This window comes from Chamaea fasciata, unplaced genomic scaffold (assembly GCF_029207755.1).
Source record: "Chamaea fasciata isolate MVZ Bird 193981 ecotype frontalis unplaced genomic scaffold, bChaFas1.0.hap1 SCAF_5, whole genome shotgun sequence".
NCBI classification, from domain to species: Eukaryota; Metazoa; Chordata; class Aves; order Passeriformes; family Sylviidae; genus Chamaea; species Chamaea fasciata.
Window position 1 is genome coordinate 3163095 of NW_027094090.1, and position 25107 is coordinate 3188201.

Consider the following 25107-nt stretch of genomic DNA (forward strand, 5'->3'; position numbering starts at 1 on the left):
TACCACTCTGGGTCATAATTCTGCCAAGAAAGGCTTTCTCAATCCAAAACCCCATTCCAAAAACAAGATGTACCCCTCAAAAAATTTCTTGAAATACTTTTACAAGTAGTGGAGTTTGGGTTGGGTGCCAGGGAGCCCCAGGCTGTGTGCAGGGCTGTCAGCAGGTGCATTGACACCGCAGGGCTCAGCCCAGCCCTTGCAAGAGCTGGGCCAGGGCCAAATTTCAGAGCAGCAGCAGCAGGATTTAAAGAAGAACCAACACAGAAAGACAAAATAATGTGATTTTTATCTCAGGAAGCAATCCTAGGTGATTTTAGTGTATCATCCACCTGCAAGGACTGGCCATTCCCATGTCCTGGGGCACCGAGATTTGCACTGGTCCCAGCTGCTGTTCCTGAGGATTTAGCACTAGGACAGACAAAACAGAAAAGGAAAATAATTATGAAACCAGATTACGTAATCAAGGTAAACCACCCTCCTGATGCAGAAGCAAACCTACTTCACTCCTACTTCATTTTTCCCTGGACCAGCTTATCCTTTCTCAGCGACCCCAACCTCTGCCCCGTGGGAAAAGGAGGCATAAAGCTTTAAATATTTACAGTGCAAGGTAGGTGAACACAGGAGGGAGGGAAGATCAAACCAATGCCCCTGTCAGACTTGTTTGTACTTACCAGGCTTGATTTTTTGGGAAGAAATAGGGGGAGAGGCAAGACCTCAATAAATACTTGACCTGCACTGTGGTCCCCTTTGAGCTTCCAGGGTTTCATCATCCCTTGCATGAAACCTCCCTGGCTGGGGTGAAAATCAACCCACCGGGGCAGATAACAGCATAACACGCCCCATGTTGTTCAGAAAACAGGTAGAAATAGGGTATTTTTAGTGATGGGAACACGTATCCCTAAAATAACCTCGTGCAGCGGAATAGGTACCAGTCCAACTTGGATGTTCCAGAGGTAAATTCCCACCAGGCACAGGGTAAAAGAGTAAAACCAAAGCAAGGGATGCCATTTCCGAAAACCAAACACATTCCTCCTTCCTGGCTTTGTTTTTGGGTGGTTTCTTTTGTTCTCCTTCTGTTTCGTTTCCAAAAATGACTTGAAAGTTGTTTTTTTTTTTCCTATTTTATTTTGTTTTTTCTCCAACCCTCCTCACCCCCTGCCCCCCCACCTCCCTCCCTGTTGTTCTATCTTGGAAATACCCAGAACATCCACCCTGATGTCCCCGGGTTTGATGATGGACATGTGGCCCTGATCTTTAATGTGAGTTCCAACACAGGGATCGGAGGGGCGGGCGCCGCATCTGTAACACCCCCAGCTCTCACCTCCGGCGCTTGGTAGGGCCCAGGAGCTTTTAACAGGACTAAAGCCCAGCTTTACAGCCTCCTTCCCCTCTCTGCATGGCTGGAGGGTGCCTTGCCATGGTGGGAGACCAGCAATCCCACAGGAAAGCAGCCCTTGGGGGAGCCCAGGTGTGTCCTTTGCTTTCCAGCATCCCACAGTCCCCACCCTGCCACGGGTGACACAGGGGACTCCCAGCAGTGCCTCTGCAGCCCCTCTGCCAGCACCAAGCCCTGCAGTTTTGCTTCTCCATCCCTCTCCTTCTCCATGGATTCCCTCCCACGCCTGTCTCCTGACATTTACTAGGAGCACTGTAATAGAGCAAGCTGTGAATCCAGGCAGATTTTAACAGGGCTCCCCAAAAAGGGCTGAACAAGGAGTGCAGCTCCCCACTGAATCCTTCCAGGGAAGGATGGGGATGCAAGACCCACCGAGACCCCTGTGCTTCTCAAAAAGGGATGACAAGGACTGCAGTTTCCCACTGAATCCCTCTAAGGAAGGACGGGGATGAAGGAGCCCAAGTGGATGCAAAATTAGGATGGGCTGGGTTGGAGCCTGAAGCTTATCACATCAAAGGACCCAAAGTGCCTGATTCCATCTTTCCCTGTCTGGTTTCCATTAGGAGTTCCAGAATGAGGAGGGATAATGGTCAAGAACTGGCAGGTGGGAGCTACCCCTGAGTAAAGGAGAATAATAATAAAGCAACTAAAAAAGGACAGGGGGTGGAGAGCAAGGGGAAGGGAAGAGCAGATTTGAGGTAGGGAGGCAGGAGTTGGGATGCAGTGATGCTCAACCTCTTCCCAAGGTCCTGTGGGGAACAAACTGAAGCTGGCAGCTGCTCCTGGAGGTTTTCCACATGTGCTCTTTCCTCCTTCCCATCATCAGCAGAGTCTTCCTCTTGCCAGCTCCATGCTATCCCCTTGCTGCCCCCTGCCTCCTCACCATTAAAGTCTCTATATGTAGTAATATAGCTCTACATGGGGCAGCTGTCACAGTTGGCTGGGAGGTGACAGTCCTGAGGTGACACTCACAGTGTGGCCAAGGTGTTGTTCAGTGGGGTTTATTGTTTTCTTTCCTCATAGCAGCGCCTGACCGAGGAGATGCAGACCATGGAGAACGGCTACCACGACAACCCCACACTGGAGGTGATGGAGACCTCCTCTGAAATGCAGGAGAAGAAGGTGAACCTCAATGGTGAGCTGGGGGACAGCTGGATCGTTCCTCTGGACACCCTCATGAAGGAGGACCTGGAGGAAGAGGAAGACACGCATTTATAGGATGCAGAACTTGATCAAGAGAAAAACAACCACCACCACCCCCCCAAAAAACCCCATAAACCCTACACGCACACACACAGAGCTCCAAAATAAGGCAAAATTCCCCCCCAAAAGCAGAAAATCCCTTAATGAACTAATCATGGCCCCTTGTGCCACCACAGGAGATTCAGGATGGAACAGGAGAGGACATGAGAAGACACCTCTGGGGCACATCAACACAAGCCTCTTTGGCGGCCACATCTGGCCAAGCACCCTCCATCTCTCATCCACCTCCCAAGTCAGACCTGACCAGCCATGGGTAAACAGGGTGGCTTTGCTCCTGAAGAGCTGCTGGTGTCTCCTCCAAGCATGTCCCCTCCCATCCCCCAGCTACCAAGTGGCTCAAAAATCAAGAGAAATAAAGTAAACAGGACGGGAGATGGAGCACGTCTGACAGCAAAGCAGCACCTGGCAATTAACAGCTCGACAAATCCTCTGGCCCACGCTGTTTAGTCATCACTCTGCCCTCCCTGACACCCAGGTAGTGAATGAAAAAACTGGAACAGCCTGTTCCTTTTTAATCTGGTTTCCATCCTCTCCTCAGAGCTAAAACGCACAAGAGCCCCTCGTTGTGCCACAGGCAGATGGATGCACCCGGACCCAGCGGGATGGCAGGGATGCAGCAGAGCCAAGTGATGCTCAGCCCCACTGCCAAGGGCTGTGGAGCAGACCCTGCACCCACTTGGAGACCGAGAGGTGCAGCAGCATCTTGTTTTGAAAGGATGAGATGGAGGAAGAGGAAAATGAGGAATTCCTTGAGTTCATCCCTCTTAGGAAGGGTGTGGAGAGCAAGAGCGATGCCTAGTCTCTAGCCCAGCTGTGGTTTTGGGGGTTTTGTGGTGCAGGACCCCAGCTCTGGTGCTGCATTTCCCTGTAGAAGGATCATTTGCCTTCCAGGAATTACACAGCAGCATCTCAGAGCCCTCATCCATCCTCCACGAGACTGTGGGACACATGCACCACAATGGTTTGTGGTTTTTGAGGGCACATTTTCCTGTGTGAGCAGCAGAAGAGGTAAAAGAGCAGCAGCATGAGCCAGGGAGCTTGGTGGCATTCAGGTGGCCCTTGGTGTTTCATCCCCTCAAGGTTTGAAAGCTCAGCCCACGCTCTCAAGCTTTTCTTCACAAGCCACTGAAATAACAGAGACCTGCAAAGCAAATTCCAGCAAAGCTGGGACTGAACTTTGTCCTGCAGCGCTTGGTCTGTCACCCAGGTCTCCCTTTGCTGAAGCCTTTAAAGGGGAGAAGAAAAACATGGCTGGACTGAGGCCATTTCTGGATTTCGACTCCCCACCACAGCTCCTAAACGGCTCTGAAAGGTTGGGGAGAGTTTCATTCCTTTGCTCTGGTGAAGCAGCTCAGTTCCGGCAGAGGCAGGGATCATCCTCCAGCTGGGGTCCATCCTCCAGCACACGAGGACCTGAAGGTCACTTGGCTGAGTCCCTTCCCCAACGTGAGGATGGTGCTTGTCCCAAACCCTCTGCAAGCCAGAGGAGCTGCAGATGAGAGCGATGCCCAAGCACGGCCCTTCTCCTCTGCTTCCATAAACCAAGGCACAGCAGGGACATTCCCTTTGGGCTCTGCCACCAAGGGAACCCGATTGGGATCTGCTCCCATGGCTGCCCTGAATGAGGGGAAAAGCAGAGCCAAACAACGGGAAGCTTGGAGAAACCCTGGTGGAGTTGGGAGTACTCAGGAAGGAGGGGACTGGGGTGTTCCGTTCAGACCCAGGACAGGTGCCGGCAGAAGATACAAGTGGCTCTTCCCCCTTCTGTCCTGCACTGAAGGGTAGAGTCTGAAGTGTTCAAATCTTTATATTTTTGTATGTAAATATTCCTGCTATTCATAAGCAATGTATTCCGCACACTTCACTTACCTGTGCACTGCACTATGGGGAATTAATTTTGGAGGGGAGGAGAAATAACAAACAAAATAAATAAATTTTAAAAAAATCTTAAAAAAAAAAAAAAAGAGAAAAAAAAAAAAAAAAAAAAAAAAAAAAAAAAAAAAAAACTAAAGGCCAGCCTGGTAGGGGTTTAAAATTTGACATGAAGCAGAAAAAACACCTCTTGCCCAGGTAACTGTGCCAGGGCTTTGCCCCTGGTCTGGCAGCATCAAGTTCAGCTCTTTAATGTGGCCAAGAGTCTCAGAGAATGGGCCTCGGCATCCACAACTACTCTTGTGAGCATTGTGGCCTCCCAGCTGCCCTGACAGACAAGCAGCAGGTCCATGACCTCACATTTCTGTCCTTCCCAGAAAACAAAACACAGTGAAAACACAGGGCAGCAGCGGTGCTGTGGCCACAGGGGCTGGAGGTGCCACGAGATGGAGTTGCCAGATGCCTGGCAGGGCATCTCCAGGCAGTCAGGCTTTGGCATGTGCCTAGAGATTCCCCCTTCCCAGCAAAGAGATGCCAAAGTGCTTTAATGAGTCAGGTCCAAAGACTTTCCAAGAGAACCCTACAGAGGCCTGAGATCAAGTAACCTTAAATCTTTCCGAGCAGAGACCAGTGAGGATATTAACTGCTCAGCAAGTGCTTATAGTGATTTATATTTGAATAGGAATTGTACATTTATTTATTTTTCCAGACACCATATTTTTAAACCACTAATATTTTATAGTAGATTTTCCTTCCCCTATTTAAAAGAACTATTTCCACAGGAAAAGAAAACAGTACTTTTCTTTTTTTTTTTTTTTTTAATGTTGAGAACATTCTTTTTTTGGAAAAAAAAAATCAGGTAGGAAATGCAGCAATGAGCATCTTTGGCCTTAACCCTTCCTTTCATAGACTGTAGCCATAATTGTTAGACCAAAAGTAATAAAGTAAAAAAAAAAGATTTACCAAGGCATTTCCTTTCTCCCTGCCCCTCCTCCCTTCCCTGTGCTCCCCTTCTCTCCCCCAAAACAGCTTTAACATCCCACACACTGTACAAAGAGATTCCTGCTCTTACCTTTCGGTGAGAGCTTTACAAGCAGCTCAGATGTCCTTGCAAGAGACTTTTTTATTTTCAGATTCACGAGGAAATGTGTAAATAACTTTAGGAGCATTTTATCTCCCGCTCGCAGTGCCGTGACCCAGCTGATGAGGTTGATACTGTGACTGCTGCCTACAGAAGACACACAAGTCATAATCCATGAGGGACTGGGAGAAGGAAAACCCAATTCCCCAGGTGGTTACCTGTTGAACCTTGCACATAGAGTAGAGCTCTTACATACTGTGTGTAGCAGCATCTCTCATGGGGACAGGAGTCTGATTTACACTGGAATTTACTGAGGAACTGGATTGTAAGAGATTATTCTTGCATTTTCCTACAAATATATTTTGAGAGCATCATGTATTTCTGTCAATAAACATTCTTATGTAAAAGACTCATGTCTTTGGCTGAGTGAGGAGGGGGTGGGCAGGGCAGAGGACAAGTTCCAGGGACACAACTTCCTGCTCTGGAGATGCTCCATGGGAAAACACTGGACCAGCTGGAACAAAACCAACCCAGACCTTCATGGTAGCCAGCCATGGAAGAGCCTGTATTTTTCCTGTGCAGAAGGAAGTATTCTAGTGGTGGAAAATCTATTAAATTTAAAAACCAGAGGATACAGAGTGGTGGGAGGCTGGGGTGATGTTAGGGCACCCCCACCACAGCCTGAGCACTTGTTTGAGTTCTTGATGCCTTCAGGCTGTCAGAGGGAAAGGCAACTCACCTTTATCTCTGCACTTCACCTTTGTTACTGCATTTCACCCTTATTTATTTCTGCATCTCATCCTAACTCCCTCTGGTCTGCAGCCCCTCCTCGTTGTGGAGGAAGGAATCAAAGCTCACACCCGTAAAGCAGGAGAGGCATAACCCAAGGGCAGCACAGGGGCAGCAGCAGCGTGGGCAGTTTAGTTGTTCCATCGGCCTTCAAGCACCCAAAATAAAACATTTTGTTCCAGGTTAAGTTTCTGCTTATGTAAAACAAAAAAAGAAAAAAAAAAAAAAAAAAAAAGGAGATTTGGTTGAAGTCAGATATTAAAAATCAGCAGTTTGCCACAGCCTATGTTCTAACTCTTGCACTGCTCCCCAGAAAAAAGTTCCTGTGAATGTTGGGAATATGCTGATTTATGGGAAACTGACTGAGCTCATCAGTGATGCCAGGCAACAGGGCGAGACATAATGCACCACTAGTTTCACAATTTCTCCAGCACTGAAAGACCTTCATAGGCATTTTTTCACTCTCTGAAGCGATGTGAGAACAAACAGATCTTAAATCAACACCCTTGCTAGCATATACATTTTTATTAAGAAAAAAATGAACAAAATACATTCTCTCCTTATGTACATTACATACAACATAACTACATTTGTAGATATTCCTCGTGTCACTCATTCATTTATGTACAGCATGGGGTTCACACACCAACCCAGAAATCATCAAAGATGATTTATGCCAAGGAAGAAAATTAACACTCCAGGCTGAACAAAGATCATCCATAAACAAAAGGATGGGAAGGGGAATCACCAGAGTCCAGGGAAGATGCCTGTAACCACCATGGGCTCAGCACAGGAGCAGTCAATATTTGACCTTCCTATTAAAACACATGGGCAGTTCACAGCTTTCATCACTCCACGGATGCTTCTTTCCAGCCCAGGGCTGTCCACACCTCTCAGCTCAGCTCTCCTGTGCTCAGGTGTCCCAGACAACAACTGCAGGACAGACACCAAAGGGAATCCAGATGGACACCAGAGCCTGCAGGATTGCTGGGGAGGTGCAAACGCTCCAAGCTGGGTGCCAGAACAGAACAGAGAGGCCAAATTGTGGACAGGGGGGTGGACACTCACACTTCCAGCACTAGGGAGGGAGAACCAGCTTTTGGGGACCACACTGAGGTGTAGAGGACAAGATAATAATGAACACTGAAGGTCCAGACAAACAAACCATCGCACGCTACAGTGATACCATCAGAATAGAGGCAACAGCTCAACAAACACCTCAAAACCCCACCCCAGTCAGGTGATGGTGCCCAGCCAGCTCACTGGTGTTTAACCCCAAGCTACCCAGGTCCTGCCTATGCCACCAACTCCCCTAAGAGGGGCAACTGCAGCAGTTTCAAAGGGCAAACATTTAACGAGGCTCAACACTCCCAAAATGAGACACGCTGCATCTCAGCATCTGAATGCACAACATGCACACAACACCACCAGCCCACAAGGATGGGAATGTCACCTCCAATTAACTGGGAACGAGCCCACAGACTTTCAATTTCTGTCCCTCAGCGAAGTGATCTGTGTGGTTCGGGGCCTCCAACTCGCAAGACTCCCATGAACACATTTGTTTGTATAATTAGCTCTTTTCTCTGGCTTACGGTCTCCCCAGCACCCCCTCATTTCCTGCTGTGGAGGAGGGAGTGCTGGAAGACACAGCAGAAAATACAGCCTTAGCAAATGGCAACAGCTACTAATAACGAGGGGTTTGTTTTCCTTTCCACCACCCCGCACAGCAGCTTCTGAAGTGAAGAGTGTTTTGCACATCAAAACATCAACGGGAGGGACAGGAATGAGGAGGGAGAGATGAAGGCAATGTTCACCCTCCACTGCTAGTTTGCATTCCAGATGACCACAGCAGACAGGAGGAGAAAACAAGTCAGCAGCACAGTAGTTCTCCTCCATTTTCCCCTTTTAAGAGCCGAGTTTTTGTCAAAATCTCAAAAAAAAAAAAAAAAAATCACTTTTCAGCCTCAAAGCGGCTTTTTTAATGAACAGACCCTGTTCACACACCGCAGCACTTCTCTATTTAGTGAAACACTGAGTAATTGATTGAATTCCTTGGTTACTAAGTCAGGATATTTAAAGTGTATTTTCCTATCAATGGGGAGTAAAACCTATCCATTGCTATTTGGGATGTGGAGACGACTGCAACCACTGGAGCCACTGTTATGGTCTAGCCTCCCCACCATCACATTAATTAAAAAGCACCTAATCTCCTTTAATCAAACTGGCAGCTTCCATCAGGAAGCTCAGAACATTTTTAGGTTTTAACAATCCCTTAAGGCAGCCAGACCTGATCCAAAAACCAATGGTGCTGCACCACCTCCTGTCTGTCTGACTTCCACGCAATTGCTGTGGAGAGAGTAAAATTTGTATTATTCTCTCTGGTATCTTTGGGGTGGAGAGGGGCCAAAGCTCGAGGTGAAGCTCCAGGACTAGAAGATCCTGATATTGCATCACTTCTCTCTGAAAAGAGCCAGAGAATCCAGCTCACATTGTAAAATCAGCTCTGAACAGCAAAGTTGGGAGAGTTCTTCGAAGCCCTTCCACAAAGACCATACATTACACACCTACTCTCATCAGGCATCCCTGTAATTAACCCCAAGATTATTTCTCTTCTCATTCCCTCTGCCCTGCTACGCTGCAGAAATAAACCAAACACCCCAATACCCATGAAGGTTTTGGGATGATTAGAGCAGGTGCAGGAACCTAGGACAACTCGAGGGTTGGTATCATCACCTTTTTCTTCTTGGGGCCACACAAAATAAACCCTGAGATGGGAGGGAAGGAGTATCACAGCACTGAATGTGAGGCCATGGAAGGGCACAAGTAAATAAGTGTGTGCTGCAGAGGGAAATCATCTCCCACGCTTCCCTGTCCTTACCCGGGATGAGAAACAGCCCTGGAAAGAACAACATAAATCACAAGGATCCTTTCTGACTGTTTCACAGGCAGCAGGAAGGAGTTTTGCAAAGGAAGCAACTGGAGTATGATGTAGGGAAACTGATGCCTCAATAACCACTATGCAGCTCTAACCTTTAATTCCTCTGTAGGTACCCATTAAACTCAGAAAAGTCTGAAGCATTTTAATAGCAGTGAACAGCCACACAGGGAAAGAAAATTCAGAATAAATGGGGGAATAACCAAGGGGTCATGCTTTAACCATCACACTTGCTAGTGATAAGACTTTCCTTTCCAATTAGTAGCAAACCCAAAAATCTAACCTGACAGAGCCAGTTTTGAGGTGTTCACTCACATCCCTGTGTCCAGGAATGAACTGTGATTCTACGCTGAACAGTCAAGTGAGTTCTGACAGCACTCACACTCTCCAGGCCATCAGTAAAAGCTGTGCTGACTTAGAGCAAACAACTGGAAGTCAAGGCAACATGGAGCTGTGTCTGCACCAAGAATAAATTGAGATTTCAGGGTACTGAGGTGATGCACTGACAGCAGCTCCATTGGAAGCAGAGCACTGAATTTGGATCACGGCAATATCTGGAGTTCACCCCCATCAAACCAAGTCCATGAAAGCAGAAGAGACAGCAGCAATGTGTTATCGCCAGGATCTGTGCTTGGGGAAGGTGCGGCCCTGCAGAGCTCCACACCTCAGCCACGCAGCTGGAATTACACACAACCCACACAGCCACCACACCCTCCTCAGAGGTTTATGGATATAACCAAAGCACACGTGGATAATCCCAAACTCCAGCCAGCTCTGTGACCTCTGCCAGGAATGCCAAAGGGATACCTGCTGGCATCCCCATAAGGCTCTCCTGCAGGGCTCTCCAGCAGCACTAAGCTGGTCATTAACTGGCTCCCACTCCAAAAACATGTTTGGATCCATTGCCTACGGACAAAAGCATCTGGAGTCAATTTATCCAAGCACTGAGCCATGGACTCTTATCCTGGTTCCAGTACAGTTAACCTTGTTTCTCCACTCCAACTTTTCATTATACTAGAAGCTTTCAGTAAAAGAGGGATTTTGCCTATAAGCCATTACCACAACTTGAATAATCTCCAGCATGACCTTTTCCATGATAGGATATGATCAGGCCTCCCATTCCCACAGGCATTTAGATACACTAACAAGCTTCTGACAGCACATTTACATTTCAACAGTATTTACAATATACTACTAGTAATCTATAGCAAGAACATGTCATATAGTTGTTCTTAAACTCTCCTCTCACAAAATAAGACCCATCTCCAAATTAACACATGTACTTATTTAAAATAGGCCAAGCTCAGAGTTTCTATAATCTTCCCCCTAAACCAAACACCAATAATTTTAATTTTTCAACTGGGTCCACCTCTGTTTCTGTAATAAGTACAGCTATAAAACAACACAAGCACTTCCAGAGACATACATGAACTGCTTTTACTGTCAGGACTTCACTTGACAATAGCCAAACATTCCTTAACTCTGAGCCAACTAATAAGCTAAAATTCAAAGCATACACGGGGACTCAAGGTTTCACAAGACATTTTCCCACTTTTAAAAACAAAGGGACCGAATGGAAACGTATCTACTAATTTTTGCCATTTTCCCCAGAAGTGGCACAGCATTACATCAGCAGAATTACTGCCTGTACAGAGATGGAGGTTGTACACAAGTTATTCAAATTTAAAGTTCACTCAATAAGTTCTACAAAAGTATTAGTTTCTCGATTCTGAAATGCAGGAGGTAGCAAGAAAGCTGACAGTATTTGTGTTACAGGTACCTGCCACCCTCCTGCATTTGACACAAGCAGCATTAATGCTCGTCTTTCTCAGAGTAAGAGCAGCAAACAAGTTTGAAGCGTTCCTCAGGACTCTGCTCTGAATCCACCACTCACCAGCACAGGTTGGCACAGCAGGGCCAGGTCAGCACAAAACTTTGGGACAGAGAAAACTCCCTTTGAAAAATGTGCACACATCAGGAAAATGGTTCAGCAAACAGCTGTTCCACAAAGCCCTGTGGAAAACACTCTTCCAGAGTCATTACTCGGCTTTGGAAGGAGTTTCTTCTGGAAGGAGGAATAACTCATGGAGCCCTGGACACTCATGTCTGCCAATTAAAGAAACACACAAATGAGCTGTGGCAATCCCTGGCCTCCAGCCCCACACCTCCGCCACCCTCTTGCAAACAGGTGGGGGTCCAGTTAATTTGTTTACCGATTCCTCAATCTTTAAACTGTAATCATTAAATTATTAAATTTTCAGGCTGGGTAATTATAAACAATGAGCAAAGTTTCCGCAATTTCATTTAGCTTTGTCACTCCATGAAGAGAAGCTTTTCTATGCTCTTTAGGAAAATCTCTAATTTCACTTCAGTTGCCACTGCATAAGGCAATGCCTTAGAAAAGCTCTTCCAACTGGGTGTTCCCAGACTGATTTTCCAAATTAAGATTTTACTAACTGATGTTCTGGTAGGAAGCTCCAGCCTGATCCCTGAGCCAGCGTGTAACTGTGTACACCCAGAGCCATCCCACGCAAACAAAAACCAAATTCCAGAGGTTTATTTACACTACTGGGTACAACTACCTTAACTACCCATGCAAGATGCCACCCAGGGAAAGGGCAAACTGAACTTTCCAAGACAAAATTCTCCTTCCTCATTATGCTCAGCAAAAGGAAGAGATTATAAGAATAAACACATCACAAATACCTTTGAAAGAGCCAGAAGATAACAACTACAATTCATTTCCATGAACATTTTGCATCACCTTTCAGGCTTTCCCAGGACCAACACTAACTAATGGGATCCTCAAAACAAAAGAGGCAAAAAGGTGGCTAAAGTGGTTATAATCTCATTTAACAACATGTAACAAAGTCCTTCTGCCACATGACAACATTTTGGGTCACACTGCAAGAGCAGAACACGCTTGGAGAAGTCATTTTGGGAGAACTCTTAACAACTTCTACCTCGTGACTATTATGAAGGGATGTGTAAGACAAACATTAACAAACTCACTTAATTCTACCTAATCCAAGTGACCAAAAAAAAAAAATTCTGAAGGGCTTTATTTCTCTAAGAAAATATGTCACTTGACAGGAACAACATAAAAAATAATTTCTTGTTTTCCAAGGAGATGATCCACTGAAGGGTACTGTAAGGGTCAGAGTCAGTGAAGAACCAAACACAGGGAGGGACTTCAAAGGATATTTTTTTAAAAGCTAAACCAAGAGTGAAGTCTGGATGTCTGTATCAAGTTTACCCCACCCTGACTTCCTCTAGCTTTGAAAGACATACCAGAACCTTGTAACTTTGGCTTTAAAGACCCAAAACATGATGAATGAGTCCCTCTCTGACAAGGAACGATGCTTTTCTTCGCAATACCTTATTTACAAGTTAACACGGAATTTACAGATAAAACTACTCACTGTAGTGCAAAGATTATGTGGTGTCAAGTTCATACACAAAGTCACCTTATAATCTAAAGTAAAGGCAAATAGAGTATGTTTGTCTTGTCTAAGCTAAAGAGCAGCCTCAGACACAGCCTACAAGCAATGATGGTGAGGTTTGAAGACTTCTCACGCACAGCTCAGATATTTATAACCTTGCATGCACTGGGCTGTGAAATGTTTTCAGGTGGCTGTTTTCAGATCCAGTGGGTTTCTTTACTGTTTGTATTTCGGGCTTTCTGTAATGAGCTTTCCTGGAATACCACCAAGTGTCTTTAAAGATCAGCATGCAATGAAATTCAAAGTACATGTGTCACTGCCTGACAACATGTGGTTGATTTTAAAAGGAATTTTATCCTTCACTGCTCAGAGTTTTTGGTTAGAATTTAAAGCAGGTAACATAGCATACACCAATGCAAAGGAATCATTTGACTCCTAGCCTTAAAGAGAAAAAGAAGGAAAGACCCTTGGCAAAGCCACAAGAAGCCTTCCCTTTGGATTAACCTCTCTGGCCACATGGTGCCTCTGCTGCTCAACAAATACCGCAGCTGAGCAAAGTTTCTGCCGGTTAATCAGCAGCTGTAATCCATGAACTGTGCTGGTGCGAGCAGCATCGATCTGCTCGGGACAAAGGCAGGTCAATATTTGATCATCCTGAAGTGCTCTCGTTAGCTGGGACTGTCAGTCCTGCAGAAGCAGCGTTCCCCTCACTCAAACAAATCATTGATTTGCACGAGGCTACAAAACACAGAGCCGAGGCTGCCGGGCTCTGCATGCATCCCTGGCGCAGAGGACAATGAGTTTGGATCGAATTCCTGTCACACAAATCAGACCTGACACGATGCACTGCTCACCAGCAACACCAATCACAGCTCTGGGTGTTCCTGAACTTCCCCTGCCTGCTCACCAGGGCTTCGCCACCAAGGTGTATCTCATGGGCTCTTTTAGCCATCCAAGGTGGACACACGACACTTTATGAAAAGCTTGGTTAATTAGGAACCATGACAAAGAGCATTTAATCATCTGACTGCAGCTGCGATACATAAGCAATGAGATCAAGTGATAAAGGAGCACAGCAGCACTAAATTTAAGTACTAAAAGGTTGCAGAATTTTGGCTGGTTGCATTAAAAGTGCTCATTTTGACCTCAATGGAAGCAACAGCTCAGCTGGAGTATTCACCAGTATTTGTACTGTATAAACTCTGTATTAGTTAAAGCCTGAGCACAGGTAGCACACCACAAAACCCAGCAGTGATGTAAAACTTTCCATGTCAATAGGAAAAAAACCTGCCACGTTCCAAAGAAACAATTTCATCAGATTTCATTTCCCGCACCGAGTGGATTCTTCGGCCGACGTCTGATTTGCCATTTGCACACTGAAGTGCACAGTGTCTGAACACTCTCAAGTGACAGGTTAAAAACACTTCATTTGTACAGTCCTCCCTGAAGACAAGCCTGGCCTCTGACATCCTGTTCCTTTCTAAGTGATTAAACACTAGTATGAGGCTTTGAAATTTATTTCTAATGCACCAGGACTATAAAAGTCACACAAAGAACATGATAAAGAGGCAATACAATCAAAGCAAGCAGACACTCGGGCCCTGAAAAAGACACTTGACTAACTCTTTATTTCAAGAGTCCAAATCATCTTTGCACACACAGGACTTCCACCAAGTTCAACAGGAGCCACAGCAGGTGCAGCACTGATACTCGACTGGCATGAACACTGCTGGATAGAAAGTTTTGCAGTTTCATATAAATATTTACATCTGCCAGTGTGTACTGAATGCTCACGGACACCGAAAGCAGAGTTTCTGATGCTGGATTATGCATGTCCTTCATTCCACCTCACAGTGCAGAACCAAGCCCTTACAGTGTTTATAAAGAAGGCTTTCAGCAAAAGGAAAAATACATTTTCTATACATATGCATCAGCTCATTTTCAGAGATTTATGCTAAGAAGGCCTCGCTCACAGTCAGATCTAGGTCTAAAATGCATTGACAAGGGAGCTGCACTACACAGGAAGGAGACAAGCTGTTGGGAGCAACGCCCTGTACACGTACACACAGACAAACGCACACAGAAGCACATGGAAACGAAGACAATCTGCTTCAGAAATCCTACACCCAACCTGGGGTCAGGTTGCAGAGGTTGGGGGTGTGTGTGGTGGAAGACCCAGTTCTGCCAGGCTCGCCGAGGACCCACAGGGTTTCTCAGCGGATGAGCACAGCCGCAAAGAGATCAATCCCTGAAAAGGGGCCCGTGCAGGCGGCGACCGCACTCCCCTTTCCCAGCTGTATCTCTGAGGTTCCCTCTTGCCTGCCAGGTTTAAGTGGAAGGCTCCAGAGAACAGGAGATAGGGATGTAGGTAGTCAGTTTAGATGGAGTCTCAGAAGCAATTAGACATGACTGTCAGCACAACTCTGGGAAGGGGAGACAGACGGCTCGGAACACGCTCGTCTTCCCGTGACACACCGTGAGTACAAGACTCAGGACATAAATTACATGATCTCAACATGTGCCAGTGTCCTGCCACCAAGTTATTCAGCTGCTGAGGACAGAGTTGTGGGATTAAGCAACACATCATGACTAGATACAAATGAGGAAAGAAAAACCTCTTCCCCCTCTTCCTCAGGAAACGTAAAATAAAACCCATCATCTTTAATCCCAGACAACTCACAAATCTCAAATTTTCCCCCACAGGCAAAAAGATCACTGCATGACTGGGTTTTATTTCTTTTTCTTTTTTCCCCCACCTTTTCATCTTACATTTGCTAACTCAAAATCCAAAGTCAGAAAAAATATATATATTTAGTCAGAAGTACGTCAGTTACATTTTATTAACCTACTCCAAGGGAAAAGCTCCTGGGATTCACCATACAAGTATAAAACCCCTTTCGAACACCTAGGGGTTACTATATTAACTTCATCCCAGCAGTCAATCAATGCAGTAAAAAAATTAAAATACTGAAAATGGATGCTTTTCCCCTCTTCCATGTGTCCAGTGATTGCTCCATTACAGCGTGATGAGGTCCACCAGGTTGCCTTTAGGAGGGGTCATGTTGTCTGGGAAGAAGTTGACTAACGTGTCAAACAGCTGAGTTCTCTGGGCATACGTGTGGTCAACGTCTGAAAATCCTGGGGGAGGAACGAAAGGGGAAAGTAAGTCACTCCTCCCAATCCCAAACACTCAGTTTAGCAGTGGAATTGTCCATTTGGGATGAACGTTAACAGCTCCCTCTGCCTCTGCTAATAAGGCTGCCAGCTCTCTGTCCCACTACTGTGAGCACATAAACAGAGATTATGTCACCCCAAGCCAGTACTGCCATCAAAATGCCATAAAAAGTAATAAACAAACGCCTGTCAAGCTCACTGACAGCCCTGAAGAAACGGGGGAAGCAGGAGTTCTCAGGGGACTGCTCTGATGTCCCGGAAAACAAAATCCATGTAGCTATTTTTATTTGGTGCCTCATTTCTTCTGTCCTCGGGCTTTCTTCATTATCTTCATTGCCATAACCAAAATTGCTCCTTGGATTGCTTGGAGTTTTTCTTGAGATAAGTTCTGCTGACAGTAGGAGTCCCAACTCAGACTTGGTATTTATTCACTGCACTTGCACTTGGCTGCATCTTGGCACACAGAAGCTTTGCAAACCAGTTTCTGGAGTGCTACCTCCCAACACGGCAGGGTTTGGTTTGCATTGTTTATCTAAATCCTACACTAAAACAATCAGCAAGAATAGGGCAGGCATACAACAATCTCCTGTTTGGATTACTTCCATTGCTGCTATCTCAAAGGAATGCTTTTTAATTCAGTGAACACACTCCTCAGTTAATCAAAGTCAACCAAGTTAGTCAAACTGAGTATGGTTGGGTTATTTTCAAAGCACCTCTTGATGTACATATCCTCCTATCTGTAAACCCAAAAATCTGGATAAAGTATTGTACTAAGTCAAGAACTAATTCATCTTTTAAAATGCTTAAAACTAGGGAAAAGTTTTGAGGATGGTGAAGCATTGGCACAGGTTGCCCAGGGAAGGTGTGGATGTCCCATATCTGAAGTGTTCAAGACCAGGCTGGATGGGGCTTGGAGCAACTTGGGATAATGGAAGGTGTCCTTGCCCATGGCAGAGGGGGTTGGAATGAGACAGTTTTTGAAGGTCCCTTCCAGCCCAAGCCATTGTATGAGTCTATGAAAAATCCAACTTTTTTGAAACTTGGGTTTTCTTTCTTTAAAAGAAGTTGATCTTATAGGGTCAACGTCATGTTCCAAACCACAGGAACTCAGCAGAGCTTCCTCATCCAGCAGGGCAGAACTGCAGTGGGCTTTAATTTTCCCTCAATTTCTTAGATTGGGAATTACATCTCCATCAAAAACTGAAGTCATCCATACTCTTAGCAAGAGCTGAGTGACTTGAGGATACCCCAGCAGTACAAGGATGTAATTTCTGCCTGTAGCTTTCCCATAGCTTGCCCAGGATGAGCCTCTGAGATCTCCCAAAGAGTTAACTGGACAGAGCAGCGAAACAAATCATGGCTTTGGCTCAGCCCTCCTGTTTTCAGCCCTTCACGCCACTGTTTTCTCCGCTCTTGACACTCTGCCCAAAGAACTCGTTCTGTAGAGAACAGAGCGAACCAAACTACTCCAGGAATTGCAGTTATCACAGCAAACAGAGCCGTAGCCATGCTGTGAGATTCCAAAGTGACATGACAGGAGGTGCTTTATTCTGACCAAAGCTTCTGTTTACTTGGGTAACAGTGAAGGATCAGATGTAATAAGAGACACAAAATGATCCCGGGAGGCATTGGTTTTAAAACCACGGATGTTGACAGATGTTTTAAATATGGGCTTGAGGCACTGGACACTGGTCATTATAAATAACCTCTCAAATGTCTGGGTAGTGGCACTTTGCATATTGAAAAGAGCCTGCAATGTTGATAGGAACTATAACATTTGATATAAAAGCCAGTAGAAACTAAGAGTAATTATCAAAGGGAACATCATGTAATTCCTCTGACACACAATACTCACCAAGAGTCGTGAAATCCGAGCCAGACTTAAATAATGCTGAGGCAAGAAGCTGAAACTGCAGAAGAGGAGGTAAAGGGACAAATAAAGAAAAAAGTGTTATTAACCACACAGGCAAAACCCCCAAAGGATTCATAGAAGTACAAGTAGCTTTAGAGCACCTCTGTTTTCTCTATAGAGTCCTTGTAACTCCTGTGCCATACACATGACTAACAGCAGCAGGCACTTTCACATGAGCACTACAATTTGTCACCTTGGCACAAGTTAGATGGATTTTCCTAGAATTAGAGCAGTGTTGATGTAATGAAAGGTATTTGACTCAGAGCTCTAAAAATCTCATTTTTTTACATATAATTTTTTGCCTCTTTGGCAGGAGGTAGAGTCCCTTCCACACAGTAACATTCCCAGGGATTAACATGGTACAGGCTCAGCAGCCAGGGATTAGATGGCACAAAAACAGGGTAACTGCCGGAGTGATCATGAACTTCTTGAACACAGAGAAAGCTCTCCCCAGAGAAGCTGTGGAGGCTCCAGCCCAGGCAGTGTTCAACGCCAGGCTGGACTGAACAACCTGATGTAATGGGTGGCATCCCTGACCATGGCAGGGAATTTGGAGCTCAATGATCCTTAAGGTCCCATCCAACCCAAACCATTCTGACTCTAATGACAACAACCCTTCTGAACTGCCAGAGATCTCGTATCACCAATTTAAGGCAGTATCTTCTTAACTAAAAATAAAAATTCTTTGTTTGGGAACATCAAGACCATGAATAAAAACTTTTTAATTAACACATTCATGGTTTTATTCCCCCTTCACGTCTCACGGATAGATGGTGACCACAGTGTCTTCCTCTGCCCTTAACTGCTGTTTCCAGATACCCAAGGAACAGCAAAGATTAATCTTGGGTCTCCTGCCTGTGTGTCTTTTCAGCACACAGCCTGAAGGAAAAGAAGGGAAGAAAAAAGCAGAAGAGAGGCAAATATGTTCAGGAAAGGAGTGGAAAGAACAGCCAGGCATTACATATCCATCAGTTTAATTTCAATTTCAAGAAAAAATGGGAACACAGACAATTTGTAGGCATGTAGGAGTGGAGAAGGTGATGAGTAGCAGCCAACGTGAATTTGGCAACAACAAGTTGTAGCACATCAATCTGATTTCTCCTATGAGGCAGAAGGCCCTAGGGATGGGACTTGGCAATAGACCTTGTCCATTCTGACTTTCATAGGAATTCTAACACTTTTGTATGATACTTAAGGCACACTGTCAAGGCATCACTTAGATTAAGCCAACAGGGGAAGACAAACAGGTCAAATAACTTTACTGTGGGTGGCCATCAATGGTTTGACATCAAAATGGAGCCTTGACTCAGGAGTGATTCATCTGTGCCCCAGGGTCAGTATCACCCTGGGTTTTCAGTGATAACCTGATTGGTAGAACAGGGCAGGATCACCAGACCTTACACCACACTCAGACTGACTGCCAGCATGGAACAGACAGCCTTCCAACTGTTTTCCCACTTAATCCAAATTATAATGATGGATTGAGGTGCATTTCACCAGGGCCAAGTGCAAATCAACATAAACAGGAAAAATCAGCAATGCAGAACAGGTGCAGAGTCTCTGTGAAAATGCACTTAGGAACTACAACAGAACAGTATAACTTTATTATAAAATTGACAAATGCATGAAAAGGAGCAGAATCTTTAAATAAAATACTCTTGTTGTTATGAAGGTTTTAAAGTCTCCTCAACAATAAGGCACCCATTTTGGGATGCCCTGTATTAGTTAGCAAGATTTAACGAAAGCAGTGGAAAAAAAAAAATTAAGTGTTCTGAAAACCAAGTTCTATGAAGAAAGTTCAATGGAGTGAAGGCTGCAGAGCCTACACAGAACAATGGCCAAGCACAAAACTGCCAGAAGTCACAGATGCAAAAAAGGCTGTTACAAAAAGTACATCTACAACCAAGTGCAAGAAGCTACAAAAACACTTCAGTAAGCTAAGTTTCAATGTGACATCAAGGGAAAAAACAGGCTAAAATCAGGACTGCAGTGTTCTGGGGTAAGTCTGCATCCTTTGGGGAGGGTATGGTGAGAAAGATACAGGACTGACAAACTGGAGATGAGAGGGAAGTGGGTGTAAAGTACCCTGAATGTAAGGCCTGGTTACACAAAATCACTGCAATGCCACACGTGGATTCCACCGTGAGCCTCATTTGTGAGAGCAGCTTGGCTTCCCAGCAGCACTGTACTTAAACAGCTGCCCAGCACAAATAGCTCCAAAAGTTCCAATAAAACCCGTGGCTAAATCCGTGCGGCTTCTGAGAGCAAATGCCACGCTCTGGCCATCCTTCCCTCCCACACAATTGCCTCATGGGCCCGCTGCCAGCTGCCTGGTGGCACATGAAGCCGGGATAAAGGGGACGCCACGCGCTTCCAGGGGTTCCCGTGCTCCTGCAGCAGCACCCTGCTGGGAGCACAGAGCCACACTAGGGCTCAGGTGCCCGATTAAGGGGCCAGATGAGCAGGGTTCAGCCAGGAACTCGCTGAACTGAGACCAAAACCCCGCTGAAAACGGCCTCTGCCAAGTATTCCAGCCTCATTCACACCAGGCATGATGGATTTTCATGGCTGTGAGGCTCTTTGCAGCTTTGTAGGGAAGGAGGATCTTGTTTCCTTCTCCACCGATGGCACCACACTTGAGTTAACCTTGAGGGCCGTTGTTTGTTTGGTTTGAAATTAAATTTGTGTATCAGCTCACACTTGAAAAGCACTTTCTGATGGAAAAATCAAGCATGTGAGTTAAGAACATCAGTTAAGGACAGTGCTGAGCCTAAGCCGGTTCACTCTGCATTTGTATTACAATTCCAAACCCTACAATGTTCTCCCAAAGAATCCCTACTTTTTTCCCCAAAGTAAAGGACAGTTACTGCTCACTCAATACCAGGTCTCCTACAAACCATTCCCAGCAGATATCCAATGTACTATTTTCTTCACAAAGTTCAAGCTCTGCTCTAAAGAAGGAATTCATTTCTTCATTGACTTTCTTATCATCTTAATTGTTATTCTAACAGATGGCACTTCAAACTCTGATTAATATTGGGTCTGTTTGAAACTAACAGTATCTGATTTTTCAAAATATGTAGTGTTATGCAACAGCTTCTGAATTCACAGAAAAGCAAAGCCCTCAAGCAAATCACACCTCAGATCTCTCCCATCAGGCACCAGAATAAAACACCCAATTAATGACCATCTAAGAAAAACAATTTGCTTAATATCACACAGCAACTCTGTTATGGAGGCAAGAGCAGAATTCAATTATCCAGCAGAAGCATCCAACTGCTTTAATCACACCACCACCCATTTTCTTCTGACAATCCCTCTGGCTCACTGGCTTCATCCATTCCAAATTAAGTCTCCACTCAAAAGACAGCAGTTCCCTTTGTTATACAATTAACTTCTCTCTCAGAGATCCAACCAAGCTTCTGAGCAGAGGCAGGGGTTCCTTGGAGATAAACAGATCTAGTTAACTAATAAAAGGTTATATACTATGTCTATTTTTATATATTTGCTGCACACCTCTGCATTTGCACAAACAAAATGATTAAGGGGGAATGAGTAACTCTTGTTTGGGATACCTGGCAGGTTGTATGAATCAGACACAATTCCTCCTCCTCCTCTCTAATGCCTGTGTGTGAGTGCTCAGATCACAGCATAAACCAGTTCCTCAGCTTTGACCAGTTCTTTGGGGCTGGTTGACCCCCAGCACAGGCTCAAAGAGGCAAAGAGAGGCTCAAACCCTTTGAGGATGGAGCTGTCACTGAAATTGGGAAGGCTGAACGCTGTTTTTGTAAAGGCTCCTTGGCTCCAAAGCCTCTGCTCCTGCAGCACTCAGGCTCTGAGGCTTTACAAAGAATCACAGCAGGACACAAAGAAGAGAAACAGGCTTTTCTTAGCTCCTTCCTAGAACTATTTTTCCCATTTGGGCTTCAATTTTCCCAGAAATATCAGTCTAATGCAGATTCAAACAATACATTTGGGCCCTGCTGGCTTTATCTGTCAAATTTATTAAAGACAAGGTCTTAAGAATGGAAAGTATGAAGCAGCCTTGAACAGGGGCCTCCAGCCTTAGTCTACAAGCAAGTCAGGCCTCAGATTGGCCTCCAGGTCCTTGCCCTTTCTCCTACCATGCTCCAAGAAAAACATACTGTGAGTTTTCCTTGTGCTTTGTATCTATTTTACAACAATCATGGGATTGAGCTTCATCAGTTGTTGAATCTCCATGTACAAAATTATCCTGCTCTCCCACACTTGGAAAGCACTGGACATTTTTTGTGTCATCTTGATTTCTACTACAGCCCATTTAACACCAGCGAAGTTCTGGGTATGATTACTGCTGCGTTCAAGGAGCATCTTCAGCTTTCGTACATGAACAACTGATGTTTCTGTGCTTTAACAGCACCTGTTTTTCTGTAAGAACAAAATTTGGAATTCAATTTGATATTTATTTCGACCATCCTTTTATCTTTAAAAGCCTGCTGTTGTAATCTACAACCAAATTCACATCTGTGTGTGACATAGAAGAAAAGCCATGCCAGCAGAAAATTTTACACCAGCAAATGACCCTTTTATACAACTTTCAATCGGTTAAATCACAGGCAAAATTCCCCATTTTCTAGGGACTTACCCTCCTTTTCCTACAGTGACAGGGCTATTAACCCACAGCCAGTAAAAAAGATCCACTGATTTGGGAACACTGAAGTGAATGAGAAGGTTTAAGTCATGTCAAGCAGAATCACAGTTAAAGAGAACTGGATCTGCATTTGTGGGCAGAGAAATTGCTGGCACACAGCCTGTGGCTACTAAACCAAGCACCCATGCAATACCTGTTACTTACAGGCATCTACTTCATTTCGGAGTAATAAAAAAAGGAAATAAAAATATAGCCCTCTTAGCATCCCTAAAATTCACAGCAACAGAATGAAAATCTTGGGGTATGTTCCTACTATCAATCATTCATGCTACTTTAAACAAAATCGGTTACTAACGCCAAAGTAAGTTTCAAGAACAGTCTGTTTGTTTTCCTTGGCATCCAACTGCAAACAGCTGAACAGACTTGCCGAAGTAAGTCAGAAGGAATTACTTCTATTACAAAGCAAGCAAGTCTCACCACAAGGGGAAATTCTGCTTGTAATGGTATATAACACCACCCAGATCTCCATCCATAAAACATGAGGCTATACAGGCCAGTCTCCAGAATTATTACACAAAGTTGAGGGTAAAACTATTCAACCTGGTCCTTCCTAAATTTAACATTGCCCTGGAAAGAGGGAAAACAGGCAGGAATTGATTCCCTGAAATTCTAAGAAGCCTTACAGCATTCAGTGGCTGCAGCCAATCATATCTATTGCCTTTGCTATTAATCAAGATACAAATCAAATAAAGGCAGGGTATGGAGGTGTCTGGGCTGAGAGACATAATCAAACTGGTGCTTGAAATTCGATATGGAATCCAAAAAGCCTGCGTCAGTCCTCTGGAAAGCACAGGAGCTATTTGAAGATGCAATGCCAGAGCAAAAAGCCAACTCGATGTGATAACCGGAAGGTAAATTGACGTCAACTGGAAACGCACCCAGTCAGTACCAGCCCAGCAGCTGGCTCTGTGCCACAGCCCTGGCAGATCTGTCCCAGTGTAAAAAAGCTTTGCAAGTTAAAGCTTTACGACCAGCACAATGAAGAATAATTAAAAAAAAAATACAAAAAACCCCACCAAAATTCAAACAAAAAAGCATCCCAGAAACTGTTAGATGATTTTTGGAGATGGCTGGAATGGATGGAAGCTTTAATTCTGCTGAATGGTGTGTGCTGATCCGAGGGCTCAGCACGACAGACAGAAGCTATTGGATTTTGTTTGGATCAGACATTAGGCCTGCAGAGAAAGAATCCACAATATATTCACTCAGTTGGATTGAGCTATGTAAGCTCATTCACTGGATCATTAATGTTCAGACACCAGTGTGCTCTCTGAAAAGGGGTAATTGTTTTTTCCAAACATTTTATTCTATTTCTACTTGGTATGATACAGCTTCTACTTTCCCCCAAAATCTCAGAGAAGCCCATGCAGCCATGTAAATTCTCCATTCCTACAAGGTGGACAAGTTGAACACTGAACTGGGAAAAGGAAAAGCAGGATATTAAAGGTTTTCCTGTGCCAGATGTGCCTAACATGCAGCTTCTGCAGCAGCTCCTTCGGTCTGTGGGCGACAGGAGGCAGCAAGAACTAGGAGAGGAGCTTGCTCATCACATCACAGATGTTTGCTGTACAGGGAATAATAAAAAGGCCCAGCCAGCCGTGAGAGGCAAGATCTCCTTCGGAATAACTGGCTGAGGAGAGACAGGCTACCAGCACACAGAAAAAAGATCAGAGAACACAGGACACATCTTACAGGAGTGGGAGGGAGCACAAGGGGAAAAGAGAGTATCAGAATGGGGCCTTGAACTGTATGGGTTAGTACAGGTTCAAACAGGAAGAAGAAACCTTGAATTCTGGGCTCCGTTTTGGGTCCCTCACAACAAGAAAGTCACTGAGGGGATGGAGTGTGTCCAGGGAGGGAAACTGAGCTGGGGAAGGGTCTGGAGCACCAGGAGAGGCTAAGAGAGCTGGGAAAGGGGCTCAGCCTGGAGAAAAGGAGGCTCGGGGGGACTTGTGGCTCTGCAGAATTCCCTGATTTGGGGGGGGGGGGGGGGGGACTTCCAAATAATAAAACACAGGACAAGAGGAAATGGTCTCAAGTTAAGACTGGGTACCAGGAAAGAATTCACCAGAAGGGTTCTGTAGCTCTGGCACAGGCTGCCTGGGCTGTAATCCCCATCCCTGGAGGTATTTAAAAGCCATGTAGATGTGGCACCTGGGGACATGGTTTAGTGGTGGCCTCGGCAGTGCTGGGGCAATGAGTGCACTTGATGACCTTAGAAGTCTTTTCCAACCTTAAAGACACTGGAAGTGTAACCACACTGGGAAGATGGCACATATGGGGGGGGGGGGGGGGGGGAATCTCCTTTTCTACCTTAAGAAAAGGAAGATCATCTGTTGTCTTTCCTATGTGAGAAATGACTAGAAAGGATGTGAAACTACTTGATATGGGACAATTTAAACAAGAAACTATTTACAGAGAACAGGGTCACAGCACTTAAATGTTTTGTTGAATCACATGTTTATAAAGGCTGATTAGAATTTATGACGAATGTGATCACTTCCAAGATCCTGATAAGAGTAAACTTTTTCCTAATTCTAACCCTAGAATTC

General features: G+C 45.0%; 2 protein-coding genes and 1 long non-coding RNA gene across 5 annotated transcripts in view; 1 reads left to right on the top strand and 2 right to left on the bottom strand.

Annotated features, from left to right (window-relative positions):
* Window positions 1–6019, top strand: part of PODXL (podocalyxin like) — a 44504-nt gene extending 38485 nt beyond the window's left edge. For 2 of the 3 annotated variants that reach the window (XM_066182661.1, XM_066182663.1), the window contains exons 8-9: window positions 1203–1259; window positions 2420–6019. In XM_066182661.1, coding sequence (XP_066038758.1) covers window positions 1203–1259; window positions 2420–2614 — 252 coding nt within the window. In that variant the 3' untranslated portion in view covers window positions 2615–6019. The remainder of the gene's footprint in view (window positions 1–1202; window positions 1260–2419) is intronic. The other variant, XM_066182662.1, reaches the window with a different exon arrangement.
* On the bottom strand, window positions 268–2458 carry LOC136289170 (uncharacterized). Its single transcript, XR_010720729.1, has 2 exons — window positions 2369–2458; window positions 268–408 (listed from the first exon to the last, which is right to left on the bottom strand). It is a non-coding gene; the product is annotated as an uncharacterized lncRNA (long non-coding RNA).
* An 888-nt stretch (window positions 6020–6907) lies between the features above and the next one.
* The window catches only part of MKLN1 (muskelin 1), a 102289-nt gene continuing 84089 nt past the window's right edge, over window positions 6908–25107 (bottom strand). The window contains exons 17-18 of the mRNA XM_066182660.1: window positions 17809–17863; window positions 6908–15917 (exon numbers count right to left, since the gene is read on the bottom strand). Coding sequence (XP_066038757.1) covers window positions 15796–15917; window positions 17809–17863 — 177 coding nt within the window. The 3' untranslated portion in view covers window positions 6908–15795. The remainder of the gene's footprint in view (window positions 15918–17808; window positions 17864–25107) is intronic.